Genomic DNA, 20,899 nt, shown 5'->3' on the forward strand with positions numbered 1-20,899 from the left:
GTCTCATTGTATCCTCCTCGGCTATGTGTGTCTGTCCTCTGTATTTCTCTTATAAGGACACTTGTGATTAGATTCGGGCCCACGTATATTATCCAGGATGATCCAAGATTCTTAACTTAATTCCAGTCTTAAGAGCGTCCACAAGACCCTTTTTTTCACATAAGGTCACAGCCACAGGTTCTGGTGATTTGAACACAGACATTGAAAAGTATCTGGAAAGGAAGAAAGGCTACCACACTACCCAATGTAATAATAGCCAGTTCTATTTTACCTTTTTCTCCTTGAAGAGCGCTTCACAGGCCAAAAATTCACCTTCCCTCTTCCAATTACCTAAAAGAAGTCCCTATGTATGTGAACTAAGACAAAGAAATTCTGATTTGGTGTGAGGGAGTGTGGAGGAGAAAGAAGAAAAAAAGCAGAATCAAAACAGAGGGAAAGGTAAAGGCAAACTTTTAATCAGAAAGTAAGAAATATATGTCAAATATATAGAACAAGTCCATAACAAAATTAGAGAATAGGTGGCAAAATTAATGTCCAGGAAAGTTAAAATCATAGCAGGGTCAGGCATGGGATAGTCTGAGCCATCCAGAAATTTATCCAAAAGCAGAAACTGGACACTAGGATCCTTAGCATTTGCTAGGGAGATGGGTACAACATCATAAAAAGCTACATGTTCATGGCATGCATTGCCAGATTAAAATACCCTACCTCATAAGGTAATGAGTCATAGAGAAGCCTAAAGGAACACATTTTCCATATAAGTGGTATATAGGTATTTACATGTATATATGTAGGTTAATTATTAAAATCACAAGTGGAAATATTTTAAGAGAGTGTAAAATAATGTATAGTCCTTCCCTGGTTGTATGTTTTATCATATCTCAATTAAATAAGCAATTTCAGATCATACCCTCCCATAATTTATAATCTTCCCATTAGTATCTAGTATCTAGCAGCATGAATTCTGAGAAGTACTTAATAAATCTTAATGAATTATAACATTTATTATCACTGCCCCAAACGATTTGGGTATAAATCTACAAAATCAGTTAAAAAGGGGTATAAACTTATAAGTGCCCTACTAATAAATCATGCACTCCCCATACACTACATCAGTGGCATTCCATAAAATTTTTAACTGCCACAGTTATATCCTTGCCTCAGGAAATCTTTTTGAATTGCACCTTGAGAATACAGCTCCTTGCTCTTTAAGGTGTAGTCCATGGATGAGCAGTACAGACATGACCTGGGAGCTCGTCAGTCTCCCCACCCTAGACTTATGACATAGATGGTTCAGATGTATATCACTCTCTCTAGTGTCTTATATATTAATGACCTCTCCTCTTACTCCCTGGAACTTAACATTGTGTCATTCTTCATCTTTGTTTTTATTTCAACTCAGTGGTATCTGTGCCATTTTCTCAAAATAGTAAAATGAAAGTGGGATATTAGAAAAGTGATGTGACTTAAGTAATGTTGTCTATTCAATGTTCATTTTATTTAGATCCCCCAATTATTGAAGGAAACATGGAGGCGGCCAAAGCAGTGGATTTAATCCCATGGATGGAATATGAGTTTCGTGTGGTAGCAACCAATACATTGGGTATAGGAGAGCCCAGTATACCATCAAACAAAATTAAAACAGATGGTGCCGGTACGTGGAAGAAACTTTTTAAATTTTAGAAGGCTTATAAATACAGTGGCAATTTAATATGTAGTTGAATGTATTTGGAAATAAATAATGGTCTAAGGTAAGTGATTCATCTGAGCACTGTGTGTATATGTATTTCACACAGGTGTGTGTATTTTATGTCAAGACAGTCAAAAATCAAAAAAGGTAAAATGAAGTTGAAGAATATTTTTACATAGTTAATGTAGGGGGAAAAGTAAATAGAAACCACTGCATAATCCAGTAGAGACCGCTTAAATGAAGTTGATATTTAGAATATAAACTTTAATGTAAATTGTGAATCTAACCAGATAGACTCTTGATTAAGCAGGTTCTATGATTTAGAAGGTTCACAATTTTGCGTGTCTCTTAAAGGTATTTATAACCGAAAGGCCAGGTGGATGGAAGGTATGGGCTGGGAGGGGAGGGTGAGCAAGGGGTGGAGAGAATGTGATGAGGGCTTCTCAGATCTATACTACTTGAGGAATCATAGCATCTCTGAGAAATAGCTGTAATGTGTCCTTTTAATATTCGGTATCACTCTAAATATGCTCTTTTATCACAGCTCAACGTTGGCTGTTCTTCCAATTTAGGTTCACTTTTTTTAAAATGCTAAATACCAGCTCCATTTAAATAGCCTTCAGTACAAGAAGTACTCCACTCTATTTTCTTTCCCCCTGCATTACTAGGTATAAATATTGTTCTAATTCTAATAATAGCTCTGTTTTATTATTCCCTGTCTATGAAAAAGAAAATATTTTGTAGGCTTTCTGAGTTCATTTATTTTTACTATGCCTTGCCAAACTTCAGTGCTTTATTTGGTGAGAAGATTTTAAATGGATGATAGACTGCCATTAAAATTCTTCTGTGATATCTTAATATCCCTTATCCACGTTTCTGGCTACCTCGATTCTTTGGCCTAACTTCTAAATATAATTATGAATGCTAATGTATTTTTTAGAGCCAAGTTATTCACATGACTGCCATCAATAATCTATGTCTTAAACTTTCATGTAATTTACCAGATAGAAATGATGATTCTGTAATAAAGGGGAAAAAAATACTAAAATGCTGATCGGCACGGAGACACATTTCAGTTAATTTTCATAATATTTTGAAGTAGTTATTACTATCCAGTGTCCGTCAATGGGCAGGAATCAGAGACACTAGTTTACCTAAATTAATATAACTACTTGCTAGATTCAGAATTCATATGCTGATCTGTCTGACACTTCTACTCAATCATTGAGCTTCTCTCTTAAAGGAGGTTCCTCAGGCAGGAGTCATAAAAACACAACTTTTTGCACGAGCCAATACTAGTGGTATAGCAAAAAAGTTTAGAGTTCATCCTTAACTATTAAATTAGATGACTTAGATACGATTTTTTTTGTTTTAGTACACCCACCTGTGAAATAAACACAATTGTTCCTTTTTCTCTACCTCACAGAAACCTCATTAAGATATAGAGGTAACATAAATTGATGTTTTGTAGGATATACGTACTACATAGCCAGGATTCTTGTATTTGGTTTTTATTGTTATTCGCTAGTGCCTCCCATGTTTGCAATAGAGGCTTCTCTGTGGTAGACAAAACACAGTTGCCCATTCTGGAAAAACGAAAATGAAAAGGAACTGGGGCCTGATCAGATTGGAGGTTTAAAATCACAATTTCATGCCGAGAGATCGTGCACTTGATTTAACGAGTATTCATTTTCATAATAAAATTACCAAAAAAAATTAAATAATGAAGTTGGTTTGTGTAAACTTATTTTATTAGGTTGGTACAAAAGTAATTGCTGCTTTTGCAATTAGTTTTAACCTTTTAAACCTCACTACTTTTGCACCAACCTAATAGTTAAACTTTGTAACATACTTATCTCAAATATAGACCTTTTTTTAATCTCACTGAGCTTGATTAATTTTTCATGTTCTCTTGATTAATAAAATATGAACTAAGTCTTACCTGAACACATGTTTGAAGTACAAAACTATTCACGGGAAAGGAGGATACTTTCTCTGGCATTGATAATAGATGTAGACCTTCCCCTCTCCTCCTTAGGAATTTTGTGGCAAACAATATCTTTATTACGTATCTCAGGAAACGATTGCTTTAATATGCATAAGCTGATCATCTGGACAGAATTATCTTAGATTTTGTTTTATCTCAAAGTAGAAGTAATTAAATCAAATATGTTTTTAAGAACAGCAACACAAATATCTCAGAGAGAGATTCAATTTGATTCTTTTGTATCTCAATTTATGAATATAATTTTATATTTAATATCATATTTAGAAAACAAGGATACTTTGATGTACCAGTAGTTTGTATGTTGGTATGTAATTGAAGATTTTTCAACCTCAGTGACTTCTTATTCTTAGAAAGACTGGGAAAAACTTGTTTCGTAGTGATATCAAACCTAAAATTTTGGCAAGGTTGCTACTTAGAACCAACCAGTTTGGGGTATTACCTTCTTTAAGCATCACCTCTTACATTAGGTTTGCTCAAATGCTATTTTTTAAGGAATTAATTCTCTCTCTAGTGGGCTTGGAAAATAACTTCCTTTAAAAGTCTTCAGAGCCAAACAAACAAATAAACCTATGAAGTGATGACAATCGTAGTCATCTTCGATTGTCAATGCAAGATACAGCTCTCTAGTGACCTAATGACACGATTTATTCCTCTCAATTGTGAAAAAATAAACCCTATAACTTGTAACACATTTGTTAATCTTTCATAAGAAAATATTTTAGAACCTTTTATGGCTACCATCATTTATGCACTTGTTAAATATTATCAGATACAGTGCTGAGCTCTCTACTTTAATGGCTCCACTTAATTCCCACAATAACTTTATCAAATTGGTATTATTATTCCTAATATTACAGACAAGTAAGTTAAGACTACACACAGCGAGTGTGAATCAGGGCTGGCACTCAAATCCAGGGCTTTCTAATTCTTAAAGCATTGCTCCTAAACCACTTTCTGGGAGGGCGGTGTCCACTATTGAAGCATCAGGACACTCATCCTTCAGTAGAATCCTGGTGCCATCATTTAATAGGTACATTAGTAGCTATTAGGGGTACTTTACTTAACCTCTCTCATCCCTAAATGGATATTATCTTATGAGATTATTTTTTATGCTTAAAAACAAGCAATAATAGTAGTAGTGTCTAGTACATAATATTTGCTGACTAAAATGTATTTATTATGCGATTAGTGCTCATTTTAAACTGTAATAGGCTTATAAGAAATTATTGTCTACTCTGTAATTAATCACCTCATTTGACAATCAATTTCTATTTTTTTATAAGCATAATAGAGGATCATATAATTTCATATCATTTTAAGGGAATAATTTGTAGTATATCTAATATACTATTTTCAACTGTTTCTCTTTAGTTGATTGTCCTTCCATCCTGGTATTAAAAAATTGAATATGCATAAAATTGGACATTTACATGTTTCATCCTTATAAGAAAATAAAAATACTTTCTAAAACAGAGGTATGTTTGTCTTGTCATGTGCCCTTATAGCGGCTCTCTAAGAGATGCCAACATAATGCCATGTAGGATAAAGGCTGGTTCCCATTTGATGGAAAGGTTGCTCCTGCCTCATTATACTGATTGAAAGACATTACATTATCTAGTGAAGCACATGCCCTTATCTGTCCAATTACTTAATGTTAATATCTCAGCGCACAGTTGGGTATAGTCTTCGGATTCAGACAAGTGCATTATAAAATGGATGGTCCCAAATGAAGAATTAGAAGATATATTTGTAATTTATTATAACGCATTTAATTTTGACTGTAAGAAAGAGATAACAAAAGCTTCCTTCAAAGTAATGTGTCATTGTAAGACATATCCCCATAGCTAATAGAGCTGCAGCGGCATTTGGTGAGTTGATATTCTAAAATGGTGCAGTGAGGTTTGTTTTGATGATTTTGGCATTTATTTACCGGATTAACCTAAGCAGGAAAATAGAAAAAATAACAACACCAGAATCAATACTTTCATACTATTAGGTTGGTACAAAAGTAATTGCAGTTTTTGCAATGATTTTTAACCTTTTAAACCTCAGTAACTTTTGCACCAACCTAATATGCATACAGCTTTAATTTCATGTCTAATGAAGCTATTCTGCTGTTTCACTTATTTTTATATTTAATGTTTTAAATATGTTTGATAAAGGATGGGAATGGTGATAAAAACATATTTTGTAGCTAGTAAGATATTATATTAAAGTTAGTTACTGTCATTAGTAATAAAATAGAATAAAGAAGTAGACTATACATTTTTAAGCCATCAGGAGGCCTGAGTTACAGCTGCAGCTTCTCTATGTGATCAGTGTGACCTGATAATTTCTTTTGGGACTCATTTGCCTTTCCAGTAAAAAGACAATAACGCTACTTCCCCACATAAAATTGACCCTTGAACAACATGGGAGTAAAAGGCAGTGGCCCCTGCAGTCAAAAATCTGCGTGTAATTTTTGACTTCCCTAAAACGTCACTACTACTGTTAACTGGAAATCTTAGTGATAACATAAACAATTGATTAATACATATTTTGCATGTAATATGTATTATGTATTATACTCTTAAATAAAGTAAGTTAGAAAGAAGAAAACGTTATTAAGAAAATAAGGTAGAGAAAACACATGTACAGTCCTGTATTGTATTTATTGATACCATAAATTTATATTGTCTGTTTACAAAATGAAAAAATTATGCGTATAAATATACCTGCACAGTTCAAACCCATGTAGTTCAAGGGTCAACTGTACTTATTTCAAACTGCTGATTTGAGTATCCAATTAGGTATGGTATATAAAAATCATTTCTAAGTTCTAGATTAGTCTTTTATTAAGCTGGGCTTCATTCATTCGTTCAGCAAACTTTAACAAATTGGGTATATTTAACATTGAATTTCTATTAGTTGCATATATTTAATTTCTGCAAATTACAGACAGCACCTTCAGGACTGGAATCTGATTTTATGCATAGTATTATCTTTAATGCTTAACACAGCACAGTATTTATAACTGGTGCTCAAAATTACTTGTAGAAGGCAAAAGGATGAACAAAAGGGTAAGATGATGATACTGGCAATTAGAAATTAATAGAAGACCATGGCAAGAGAAGCAGTGATCAAAAAGACAACGGTGTTTGCATGTCATGATTTAGAAGAATTCATTCCAAAATATAATTTGTTTTGTTTGAAAACAAGGTTAACACATGCGTTAGATGCTTTTGCTTTTAGTACACCAAGAGAGATAAAGTAGGAAATGTTAATTCTACTTATTTTAAGCAATCTATAATTGATTTGAGTTCTTCATAATAATTTTACTGTGCATTATGATTATTTCAGTATGTAGCATTCTTTTCTATCCATGTAAACATTTCCCCAGATGACTTGTTTTTAGATTATCATTCCATTAAGCAGTTAACAAATCTACTATGCTCCACCCATTTAAATTTCCTGTTTGACAACAAAGCATAGATAAATAAACCTACAATATCAGCCTGATGAGATCCTGAGACATTAAGATTATTGTGAACTATGTTGGACTCTATCTTTTTTACCTACTATGGAAAGAACTGACTGATGTTAACATGGTAGATGAATTTGGAGTGTTAGCAGTCTGCTCCACCATTAGACCAGGAGATCATAAGAGTTAAAAAGAACTACTCTCATTTGAATATACAATATTATATAGTTCATTTGATTTTTATTAACAGCTCTTCAGAAAGGATGTATATATACTTAAAGAGAGAATAAAAGCAGATGAAAGACTTTAATCCCTTTGGTTTTCTAGACTCTAGAGCATTATTATATAACAACTTTGAATCTTTTACTATTGTTTTAAAAAAAAATGAAATTTTGATGCAAATTAAAGTGAAAAGTTGCATTCATGGTAACTATTTCTTTAAAAATCAATATGCAAGTTAAAGCAATAATTAACAAGAACTAAGTAGTGAATATATTTTGAATCAATGCCTATCTTTATTGATTCACAGAGGGTGCCAAAAAATGTATATATACACATTTTAAGAAAGGAAAAACTGTATTAAAATTATAATCATATATGCCAATAACAAAAGATAAATACAAGTCATGTGTATACATTTTTTGGCACCCCAGGCACACCCCACAATTTTCATAATTTAGGATTTGTCATAAGCTAATCTATATACATTGTTAAATAAAACAGCAAAGCCCAAAGAGATACAGTAGCCCCCTTCTCTGTGATGAATAAATTCCAAGACCCACCATAAGGTGACTGAAACCACAAATAGCACCAATCCCTACTTATACTTGTTTTTGTTTTTTCCTGTGCGTACATGCCTATGATAAATTTTAACTTATAAATTAGGCACAGTAACAGATGGACAACAATAACTAATAATAAAATGGGATAATTATAACAATATGGTGTAATAAAAGTTGTGAATATAGTCTCTCTCTCTCTCAATATATCTTATTGTCCTGTCCTCACCGTTCTTGTGATAATGTGAGATGAGAAAATGCCTGCATGATGAGATGAAGTGAGGTGAATGACGTAGGCATTGTGTCATAGCTTTCGGCTACCACTGACCTTCCGAGGATGCTAACAAGCACTGTGGCTTCTCTGTGGCCTATCTGAATTGTCAGCATTACTGCTCTGGCACTTTGGGGTCCTTTTAAGTCAAATAAGCGTTACTTGAACACAAATTCTGCCATCCCCCCACAGTCAGTCTGATAACTGAGAAAGCTACTAAGTGACTAACAGGTGGGTAGTGTATATGCATACATCCGCTGGACAAAAAGGATGATTCACAGCTAAGCAGGACAGCATGAGATTTTATCATGCTACTCAGAACAGAGTAAAATTTAAAATGTATAAATTGTTTGTTTCTGAAATTTTTCATGTCATATTTTCTCACTGACTGTGGGTAAACCTAACTGAAATTGAGTGAAGTGAATGGATAATGGGGAGCTGTTGTACTTTAATGCAAATTATGTAAGCATTCAAATCTAAAAGTAAAACTGGTAGTATTAGTTTCTTTGTATAGAAAAGCAAAACAGTCATGGCACTGGATTGATTTTTTTCAAAATATTTTTTAGATCTATGACTGAAATACAGAAGCAATCTTATACATATTAGGTTGGTGCAAAAGTAATTGCGGTTTTTGCACTTATTTTTAACCTTTTAAACCACAATTACTTTTGCAACAACCCAATCACATTAGGAAATCACTATTAGACTGAAATCATGGCCAATGGACAAGTTAAAACCCCCTCACTATTTTTAACCTTCCACAGTAAAATGGTAAACAATGTTTATTCATGATTAATTCCATAATTCTGTATTTATCCCAAATATCCGTTTAAATTCTTTTAGTGATTTATTGTTAAAAGAAAGTCTAGTTTGTTCACTGTTCAATGCCCTGGAGCCTAAAGTTAAACAAGCCTCTTTGTGCTTGGGGTGATTTACTTGCCTGAAAGGAATCAGTCTTTGGCCAAGACCTCCTGTTCCTGCAGGGCTAAAAGCAAATACAGAGCTCTTCGCTGCTCTCTTCTCAGATTCATGTCTGATACATAGGTTATGTGTCAGTTCTACCTGTGAAAAAAATGTCCCTTAGCTGCTAAGACTACAACTGAACATTCAAAGCTAAATGGAGGAAATTAAGTCAATAATTAATCCAAGAAAGACATAAAAACGCTCTATTGAGCGATACAGTTACCTTTATGTCTGTGCTTTAGCTTGTCTTACTTAAAGCATCATGAGCTCAATGAGTAATTTCTGAAGAGAAAATCCATCTTGAATTAGTTATTTGAAGCATGCTAAAAAGAGCTTAAAATAAACATTATAAAATGGAAAAATATTCATTCGAATGTAAATACACTCCATTGTTTAGCGCTGTTCTAAATAAAAAGGTTAATTTTAGTTATAATGAAAAAGATCACAGGGAAATGATTTGGAAAATAATACTTGTCCTGGTGAAGGCACTATTTTGTTCAACAAATTTCAGTATAATAAATTATTCTAGTTATTTTTTAAAATTTTTGCCTGTGACCACTGTAGTTACATGTAGAGTTAAACACAAAATTTGATTTAGTCATTGGCTATAAGACAGTATACTCCTTGTTTCTCTATAGCCTGGAGAGTTTTTAACTTCAGAATATGAGTTATGGGATACAAAGAGTTTCCAGGAATTATTTTACTATCCCAGTCTCCAATATGTATTTATCCAAAGTGCTACAAGTAAATTATCTTTTAACATCCTTGTGAACAAATTTCATTTCTAATACTCATATAGTGACAGTTAAAATAGTAAAAGAAAATCTCTCCAACTTCAGATTAATTTCATTAGAAAAGGAAATCATCATATAATTTTATAGATGTAAAGAAAAGCATGAATTGTGTTTGTTTCTGTGCAATTAATGTATATACTTCACCAAAGAATTTACATGGCTAATATTAGAAGAAGTTTTGAGGTATCTATCTTCAAGTCAAAATTATTTGTAAGCAATTCACTAAATGGACACCTCGCTTTGAGAGCCCTGAGGAAGCTGTGACTATTTCCTATTTATAAGTAATTTGGAGACTCAAGGGAGAACTGCTGTTTCATCTTTTCTTTAAAATGTTAACAGATCTGGGAATGCTATCTCAGACTGGAGCCACAGCATTTGTGTGGGAAAATGTATGTCCTCTGTAAAAACGCAGACTTCATCCATGTAGATGTGTAGCTGGTCTCCAAGTACCTCAAGTGCAGGGCAAACTATGTTTATTATCTGTACAACTCCTGTTAGATGGAAATCTAGTAAAATACAGTGTACAATAAGATACAGTATGCAAATCCAGTAAGAGACAGCACCTACCATGAAGGACTTTCAAGAAGAAAGAATAACTTGGAAGAAAAATACAGAAGAAGCCATTAGGCTTGGCAGTTAGAAGCAATTTTGTGATTTTTTTAGAGAGTAATTTCAGTAATAAGAAAAAGTTAAAACATATTATGGGTTGTTAAAAAGTGACTAAAAAGCGAAGTACAAAACGCAGTCACGTATCAGTTCTTTGCAGTTCAGTGACAGGAAAGAGTGTGATGGCTTGGAGATGAAGAGGAAAACAGTATCACAGGATGACTTTTAAGGATGGAGAGACTGCAAAATGCAGGGTCTCTATAGTAAACAGACTGAAAACTGAAGGATAGATATAAGCGATGAGATTAGGGGAGAGTTGGAGTCACTGATGGGGCCAGAAAAGATTTAAGAACTGGAAGTGGGAACGCAAGGGACAATAATAGATTTCCAATATTTCCATATTTGGGGGGGAAACATTGTTAATGCACATGCACCATTTCTTAGCAGTCATTTGTAGATTGAAGCATAAAACTAAGAGAACAGTTAGTTGCAATAGAAGGGCATAGGGTTCAAAAGTAAGAGCTGTGATATATTTCCAAAAAAGTATATCTAATCTTTCAAAATCATATTAAATGAAAGGATATAGGGGGGAAAAAAGATGGGGGAGGCAAATTTGCTTTGCTACCCTTTGCTGAAGAAAACTGGCACATTTTCTATGGCACTGAATCAATTGTTATCTTGGCAGTAAAACAGATTATTGCAGCTACTGTGAGCCATTGTTATAATTGAGTGGCTTTCATGTGCAGTTTGTCTTTTGCAGTGAAAGAAAAAAAAATATGTGGTTTCTGTAGTGAATTAGAACTTTAATGCCAGAAGAAATTATATAGCCTCTATATTTTGTTTTATTTATTTATTTGTTTGCTTGTTTATTTCAGCACCTAATGTGGCTCCTTCAGATGTGGGAGGTGGGGGAGGAAGCAACAGAGAGCTGACCATAACATGGGCGGTGAGTCTTAACAAATTACATATGTTATAGGCTGCTATATCTATACTTAATCTCAAACCTATGTTGTTTTTTGAACTAAAATAAAATAAAAAAAGACAATGCCCAAAGCACAGCAAGAATAAATTACTGAAATAATTTTTGTTCTTAAATGCATGTCAGATTTTACCTGGCTTACTACGACTTAACACGCAAAAATTGATCCTTGATGCCAAGGGATCTGTTGGCCTAAAAAATTAAACAAATATTCAATTGTCTGATTCCAGAGATATGTTGAACTCATGGTGGGCTGGTAATCCAAATGTAATTTATTACTTTTTTTCTGATATTCAAAACTCCAAAGATTCGGTTAAAAAGCTTTTATATTAACACCTGTTTTTTAATTGGAGCTTGTTTCTCAGTTGAGACTTGCTTTGATCACTAAGTGTTCATGATAAGTCAGTCTTAGAAGTCACCCAAGAAAGTGGTTGCTGATATATACAAAGCAGTTTATTAAAATTGTATGACCCAAACGGGAGTTCCACATCAGAGACTATAATGTCTGGAAAACAATGCATCTTAGCTGGATTTTTTGAAGTGAGAGATACTGGTGTTGGAGAAGGCTGTGATAGTACAAACTTGTCTGAATTAAACATCTGATGTTTATCTAGGTAACATGTCTTATATAGAGCCATGTATTTATATGATATTTTTAGTATTTAATAACTACAGATAGTCAAAGAATACAACTTAGGCACTAAAGAATTTTGAGGGCTGCAGGAAAGATGACAGGTTTTATTCCTTACATAAATCAAATTGATTTATATAAAAGTTGATATTTAGCAAAAATCAATTTTTTGTTGTGTGGTCATATTTTATACTAGGCATTTAAATCACATTTTTAAGTAAGTTTTTTTTAAAAAATGCTTTTTCATAGGCTTGATTTTCTTAAACTCTGTGGAAATCAACTTTGGGATAAGATAGGAGATTGTCAGAAAATTCTGAATGGGAAATCCAGTTCTAAAAATGTGAAATAAAGTCTCTGGGACTGGGGCTGGAGAATCATTAATTTTTGAAAGCTCCATAGCCAATTCTGATACACTTTGAATTGCGAAAACCAAGTAGAGAATTAGCAATAAGAAAAAATGTTTATTGTGGAAACGTTAGTCTATATCCTCTAATCCGAAATAACATTTTGTACATCCTGTGATCGTGCGTCAGGATATCTATAGTTAATCCCTGAACAACATGGGTTTGAACTGCCCAGGTCCACTTATACATTCATTTTTTCCAATAAATACAGCAAATGTATTTTCTCTTATTATTTTCTTAATAACATTTTCTCTTCCATAGCTTACTTTATTGTAAGAATACAGTATATAATACATATAAGATACAAAATGTGTTAATTGACAGTTTATGTTTTTGCTAAGGCTTCAGTCATTAGCAGTCTATTCGGAGTTAAGTTTTGGGGGAGGCAAAAGTTATATACAGATTTTAGACTGTGCAAAGGGGTTGGTACCTCTTACCCCCAAGTTGTTTGAGAGTCAATTGTATACTCTACAACCAAGTATAACTGCTTTATCTTGTGCACTTTATACATTTTTATATATTCCTATTTAACATAAGTATATTCAAGCAACTGTGTTATATTCACTTCAAGATTTTCCTCAAGACACTTGAACTTGCAATTTCTGGTGAAAAAATAAATATACAATTTGCACATTTACCTTATTGGCTAAATATGACTAAATGATTAGTATTTACTACAAAGAGCTTTAAGTCAGTGTTTATAGATAATGACTTGTGAGGGCTAATGCAGACATCTTTATTGGACAATTGACATATGTAATAATAAGAAACTCAGAAAAAATAATGCGAAACAGAACACTTGCTTCAATATTAGAGTCAGACTAGATCCCAAAGCCAGCTTCCTACAGGCGAGAGCAACGTTAGCCCTTTTTCTTTTTCTTTCTCTCTTTTTTCCTCTGACCAGTTTCTATTGTTTGATTATGATACAGATATCTTAGAGTCTTGTACAACTCTCTTATCGTGCCTCTCAACTCTAAAATTCATGTATTCATTCACTGAATAAATATTACTTGTGGCCTTGTTCTAGGTACAAAAGCTAAAGAAGTAATCAAAACTAACAAACACTTCGTCCTCGTGAAACTTATGTGCTAGTAGTTGAGAGAGACAATAAATTAGATAAGTAAGTTATATAGGGTATATCATGACAGTGTTACAGAGAAAAAATAAAGCCGGGAGATGGGATATGGAATATTATGGAGAGAGTCTGGAAATGGCCAATCTGGGGCCAGGGAAAACATCAAGTAGGTGATTTTCTTTTTTCCTCAAGAAAGTGAGGGAGAGAGCCTTCTCACATATGAGAGAGCATCCTAGTTAGAAGGTAGAAGGGACTGAAAGTACAAAGGCCCAGAGCAAGAGCCCCAAAGGGATGTTCCAGGAATAGCTAACTTGGTAAGTGAAGTCATCCCATGTTTGAGCATGTTTTGCCCTGGAATTTTCAGTCAGCACTAACTTACAAACTAAGAGTATATTTTTACAAAGAATGTGCTCCTGTGTATATCATTATCATTAGTATTATTTGCATTGAATTTTGCCTGCTGTTAAATGTGTTGCTTAAACCTATTTAATATTTGGATTTCTATTTAGCCTTTGTCAAGAGAATACCACTACGGCAACAATTTTGGTTACATAGTGGCATTTAAGCCATTTGATGGGGAAGAATGGAAAAAAGTTACAGTTACTAATCCAGATATTGGTCGATATGTCCATAAAGATGAGTCCATGCGCCCTTCCACTGCATTTCAAGTGAAAGTTAAGGCCTTCAACAACAAAGGAGATGGACCTTACAGCCTCGTAGCAGTCATTAATTCAGCACAAGACGGTGGGTAAAAAAAAAGGGGGAGGAAAAACCCAGTTCTCTCTCTGGTAGGCATTTCATTTACTGTCTTTCAGGACTTACTTTATAAGATCTTTTTATAATACGACGCATTTAGTAAATGAGTATTATTTTGAGCCAAATTAAAATGTCAGTATCTCCATCTAAATGATAAGAATGTTGCCCAAAACTTTTTCATCCTTTAGTTCATGTCCATGGTAGTTAGGATAGCTCCTCTAAAATAATTGGTTTGGACCCCTGTTCCTGGTCCCTTGGTTACAATTTTGCAGTCAGAAATTCTTCATACTTGATTGACACTTCAGTCTGTCTGTGCATTCATAAAATTTACTACTTAGAAATTCCTTAGCATAGTTTTTTAATTCCCCTTTTTAAAAAACCCTAACTTGTGTAATTGTAGCATTTATGTAACTTTTTGTCATTATGATAGAGTGCTGGAATTTTATTAAAAGGAATCTAGGCATAATTTTATGAAAAAGGATTTAGAAAGCCAGTTGAAATTTTTTTTCTTGGAAAGGGAAAATTTTCGAAGGAGATGTAGGTGAAAAAAAATACAGATACTGGCTCTAATTGTTTTTCTAGAAACTTTAACTGAACTGAGCATGCCCCTAGAAGGCTTTATACATCTATGCTAAATAATATATAGTTTTAAACTAAACATATTGACATTGATTTTTATGATTTCCTACTTACGCAACTATGCTTTTTATTTATTTTCCTATTAAAAGCATAAGACCTTCTTATATTTCTGTACTTATTTACACTATTTGTATAATTAATGGCTAGAAACAGAGGTTTCCTTGCCTTCTGACAACACATTTGTCCTTGGCCAAGATTCTCTTTGCACATGTGTGAGAAGCACAAATGGTAGAGTTCGAAAACTTAAAACTATGTGAGATATTCTGATATCTTAGAGGAAAAGGACTCTATTAATTTACTCAATTAGCATTATGTTTACTCCAAAATAAACATTTAGCTATCCCTTAAAACTCACATGCACTCTTCAATCATAGAGTTATTAGCTTGTTCTGATTCAACAGAAATATAATGGCTTAATGTTAATAGTTTGAACAACATGAGTGCATCTCACAGAGAAAATAAAAGTATGAAGTATTTTACAAGTTATTTTCTCACCCAATATCATTTTTTTAACTGCTTTATTTGAGGCTGAAGTAATCAGGCAGATAGCCATGCTTGTCATCTCTTTAGTCATGGCTATCTGAATTAAATTACATTTCTGTCCTAAATGTTTCACAAATCTCATAAAACCTGCATGTGCCAAAACTTGTATAAGTGTTCATCTTTTTTTTTGAATGCTAAAAAATTATTCATAGTGCTACATGTTTACCTTGATTTGAACCATGTTCATGTGTAGGGCATTTTTGATGTAAAAGAGGATTATAGTTTCTTAATAAAACACAATAAAAATTGATCACTCTTACTTAAAGATTTCCTTAGTTTCTTTGTGTAGTTTTCATAAGGGATGTAAATTACTTTTTTTCCCACTGAACACAGGCCATTTTGATACATATTTGACTTGATGCCCAGTTAAAAGATTAGACTTATATAAAAGCTTTCTTGAGCCCAAGAAGCCGTAGATGTCACAACTTGTTTCAAGGGATCTTAAAAAAAATCTTAGCTTAAACATAAAGAAAGCAGGCCCGATTGCTATGTGTCTTTAGCTCATATCAACAGAAAGTATGAGAAAATGGAAAATTCATTTAATGAATAATGTTCTATTATAAACATCAAATTTCCTATTTTTGATAATGTAGAGTTGATAAGCTAAATGTAATGAATTTTAATCTGTAGCCACAGGTTTTCTTAGGCTGATTATTTGAGAGAAATTTAAAAAAAAAAAGTGTTGTTTTGTCCATAAAGCTTTCCATGTTTTATAAAAGTATGTGTGCACATACATATGTATGTGGGTCTATATTAACATTCATGTATATGAATATACGTGTACATTTATCATCAATGACCAATAAAAGCAAGTAATATTACAAAAGTAGAGGAAGATGTAATTCAGTGATTGAACTTATTTTATTTTGGAAATATTAAAACTATTTGAAAATATTAAAACATAATTTTAATTCATTCATACACAAATGGTGCTATTTGAATTTTATATTATAGTCATTTTATGTATGAATTTAATGTTTTAATCACATTTCAGCTCCCAGTGAAGCCCCAACAGAAGTAGGTGTAAAAGTCTTATCATCATCTGAGGTATCTGTTCATTGGAAGCATGTTGTAGAAAAAATAGTGGAAAGCTATCAGGTGAGTTCAATTTTTATCAAACTGAATACATTTATTGATAAATATATCAGTAGTAGTTTTCAAATATATTACATCTTTCAGTGTTCTATGTTCCTTTGATTTATGTGGCAGCTAACACTCTATTCTCTGTGTTGGGCCTTTATAAGCTATTTCTTAAGAGTAAAGCAGAGGTTCCTAACTGGCTTATGTGGCCAACATGTAGAGTCTTATGTGTTGACAAATAAATTGGTCAAAGTAAAAACTAAGGTAATAGCATCTTTGGTTAAGCAATATCTTTTGAGACAAATGTGCTCATAGAGGTGAATTTTTTAAGTTTTTTGGAAAGCAGTTTGGCAATTTATAAGAGGATCCTTAAAATGTTCACACATAATGCAAAATACAGATGATGTATTATAGAATTGTATTATCGTTTTGTTGACCATTGTCACCCCAATAAATTTGAAATAAATACATAGATAAAGTTCATCCTCTTTGGCTCAGTAGTGCTACTTCTAAAAGTCCCTACAAAAGAAACAATTATAAATATACAAATATGTGTCTCATGACATTACCTATGAAGACATAAAATTGGCAACACTCAAAATGTCCCAAGGAAAACTTCCCTTGAGTTAAGTCTTAAAAGACCAGTAAGAATTAGTTATAAGGAAAGGGGACGACTTGTCTCAGTTAAAGGGAGTACTACTTGGAAAATTGAAGCTAGAATGATAATTGAAGTTTTTAATATAATGCTAACAAAATTTAGATTTGACTGTGTAGGAAAAATGAAGTCATGCATATTTTTAATCACAAAGAGTGAAAATTAAGAGAAATTGACATCAACCCACCTTTGCAGATGAGCGAATGGATACCAAAGAAAGTAAATGACTTGCTTCATTTAGCACTAATGAAAAGTATCAGATCAGTGTCTAAAACTCAGATTATCTGATTCAAAGTTCAAGGCTTTATGGCAAACCACAGATTATTATTGCTTTTTTTCATTTTACTCAGTGAGTACCATTCTGAAACTATGGGCAGTGAGCTGCCCACCCAGTCAGCTTGCCCTCTCAAGTCTTGTGCTCCTCTTCTTCTTCTGTCCATGGAATATTTGTCCCATGAAGGCAAGATTTTGTCTGCTTTGCTCTTAGTGACAAAACAGTATTGGGTACGTAGACTAAAAAGATATTTGCTGGGTGCTGATAGAGATACTGAAGTATGATAAAATAAAGTGTTATAATCTGTCTTTCTCAAAGGCACGTTTCTGAGATGTAACTACAAAGCCAACCGATGTTTCTAAGTTTTAAATATGAAACCTGACAGGAAAAATGTTATTTGGTACTATTGATTGTGATTTGGGTAGATCTCTAAGTATGTTTATACAATCTTTGCAAGGGTTCAGCTGAAGTTTAGGCATCGACTAAGAAGACCCAATATTCATAATTTATTAAACCAACAATTACATTTACAGCTATTACAAAAGAAATGGGAAAGAGGGAGAAATTCACTAGATGTTACAAACCCTCATAATAAAAAAGTCCAAAGGTATCTTGGGAGAAAATATTTGGAGCTTAAAAGCCATATTTTGGACCATAGGACTTTTTTTTCTTTTATATGATTATTCATTCCTAAGTAAGAAAAAATAGAAAAAAAAAATATTATTTAATGTGTAACCCACTCATTGAATCAAAGTGATAACTGTGTATTTTACTTTGTTAAAAACATGCTAGATAATTATATATTGTCTTTGCCTAAGAATTATACATTGACTATTTTATAACTTTCAAGAGGCAGAGTACAAAGGAAATATGAGGTGGGAAGCCATGCATTGGCATCAATGAATTCAGACAATTCTCAGAATATGAGTTTTTTGACTGGGAAGTAAACATCAATTAGGATTCTCAATTAAATTGTTAGCAAAAAATAATCTTTAGTAGTTAAGATTTTCACAAATGAGAATTTCAAAGGAAAAGTGTGTGTCATCGAGGAATTTATTTTCACAGGTTTCTGACTTTTTGCAACTTCACATTAAGTAGAAAATTATGAGCATTGTGGCTGAGAAGACATAGTTTGATACCTTACCTCTATTACTGAGAAATTTGGTAGAAATTTTATTTGAACTTTCTGAACCTTAGTTTCCTCACTTGTAAAGCTGGTAGAGTAATCACTGACTCATAGGACTACTGTGTTGAAGAAATGAAATAAAAGTGATTGATGCTTTTCCCTGTTCGGTGTCGTTGGACATTTGAAGACAATGATGATGATAATAGTGATGATGAAGAAGATTATGATGGTATCAATGATGATGAAAATGATAACATTTGTTGAGCCCTTACTATGCTAAACACTTGATTAAGCTCATTGTATTGAATCCACACAATATTAGGGTATCCGTGTTTTAAAGATGAAGAACTTGAGGTTTAGAACCATTTGAGTAATATAATAATTGTCATAACCAGATTTGAACTTAGATCTTGCCTCTCCAGAGAATAGTTGATTCAAATCCTGAAAGTAAATCACCAAATTATTGTTTCCATTATTTTTTTTCTTAAAAATGTTTGTTTTTCAACAGAAACTTGAATACCAAAGAAACAAACATTAAAGTTTAAAAGAGATAATTTATAACATTTTTATTCTCCTGTAAGAAAATTCCCCTATATGGGACAAAAACTTGTCTGACTATAATGTGGTTATTTTTTTTCTATTTTAAAATGTGATAGAAAAAGCCAATGGTTTAACAAGACAGATGATGGAGAAAATGAATACCCCACTGCACTTCCTATGAAAATTTATTATGGGTTTAAGCTATAAAGAAACAGAGAAAAAAAGCAGCACATTAAAAATAATAATAATAGTAATAAATAAATAAAAGCTGGAGAAGCCCAAATCCTTTGTGATTGACACCACCTCAACATTAATTTCCTGACATTTCAAGTGAGAACTTAGACAATTGGATTTAAAAAACAAAAACCTTCTCACGATGCAATATAAGAATGATGTATTATAGCATTGTACACTTGAAATCTAAATAATTTTTAATCAATGCCACTTGAATAAATTTTATAAAAATTTAAAAAATCAAATAGGCAGTGCAACTGAAAAAATTAAAAAAAAGAATCTTCCCTGTGGTTTTAAAGTATATCTCAGTAGAATTTTTAAGTTTTACTAATTATTTTCTCTCATACCTAGTTAAAGAGCTCCGCACTTCTAATCTTAATACTCAGTAAGTTTTCCTGCAGCGTAGCTGAACTAGAAGAATGTAAGAAGTCCTTTCTATCATAGACATGTTAGAACTTTGGGCTCCTGCCCAGGAATCCATAAAAGACTTAGTTTGCTTACCCATCAAGTAAAACATTCACTTGATTTAAAGAAAACCAGCAAAATATGCTATTAGGAATAACAAATACAAAATCTCAGCAGCTGAATCAAAGATCAGTTCAGATGATCGATTTCACAATCGTCTTAAAGTATTACCAATCATAAGAAGTCTACTCAAATGTTTTTAAAGGTATATTATCATGGTGAGCATAAACTAATATTTAGAAAGTGATTCATTTTCTTATTTTGGAGAAGACATCTACTGTGTTTCCCCAAAAATAAGACTTAGCCGGACATTTAGCTCTAATGCGTGTTTTGGAGCAAAAATTAATGTAAGACCCGGTCTTATTTTACTATAAGACCGGGTTTTATAATATAACATAATATAATATAACATAATATAATACAATACAATACAATACAATACAATACAATACAATACAATACAATACAATACAATACAATATAATATAATATAATATAATATAATATAATATAATATAATACCGGGTCTTATACAATATAAAAGACCAAGTCTTATATGAATTTTTACTCCAAAAGATGCATTAGAGCTGATTGTCCAGCTAGATCTTATTTTCGGGTAAACGGTGTCTTTGTTTGGATCTCCCCAAAGCATACAGGTGTGAGAAAATACAGTTTTGTTCCTATTGCTGTTGTTTGTTCAGTTTAGTTTAAATATGATCCCAGGGAACAGATATAAGGAAAAATCAGAGTGAACAGGAAAGGCAGAAACTCCCAAAGAAGATGTTTTATCTTGTTCGAAACCACTGTGGGCAACTGGTACTTTATCCCTTGGGATCTTTGAGGAGCTTTAGAAGTGTGGTTCAGAATTGCCCTGCCTGGGATGAAAGGGTAAGCTTTCATCCACTCCTGTTCCCCATTGGTTATGGG

The 20,899-nt window shown here is 32.8% G+C and overlaps 1 protein-coding gene across 3 annotated transcripts in view; it reads left to right on the forward strand.

Annotated features, from left to right (window-relative positions):
• Positions 1 to 20,899, forward strand: part of CNTN1 (contactin 1) — a 289,420-nt gene that overhangs the window by 230,020 nt on the left and 38,501 nt on the right. For all 3 annotated transcript variants that reach the window (XM_019756344.3, XM_074325831.2, XM_019756345.3), the window contains 4 exons: positions 1,505 to 1,654; positions 11,447 to 11,517; positions 14,170 to 14,404; positions 16,593 to 16,696. In XM_019756344.3, coding sequence (XP_019611903.1) covers positions 1,505 to 1,654; positions 11,447 to 11,517; positions 14,170 to 14,404; positions 16,593 to 16,696 — 560 coding nt within the window. The remainder of the gene's footprint in view (positions 1 to 1,504; positions 1,655 to 11,446; positions 11,518 to 14,169; positions 14,405 to 16,592; positions 16,697 to 20,899) is intronic.

The sequence above is a fragment of the Rhinolophus sinicus genome, chromosome 1 (assembly GCF_057876585.1).
Source record: "Rhinolophus sinicus isolate RSI-liver-muscle chromosome 1, RSI-T2T, whole genome shotgun sequence".
Lineage (NCBI taxonomy): Eukaryota > Metazoa > Chordata > Mammalia > Chiroptera > Rhinolophidae > Rhinolophus > Rhinolophus sinicus.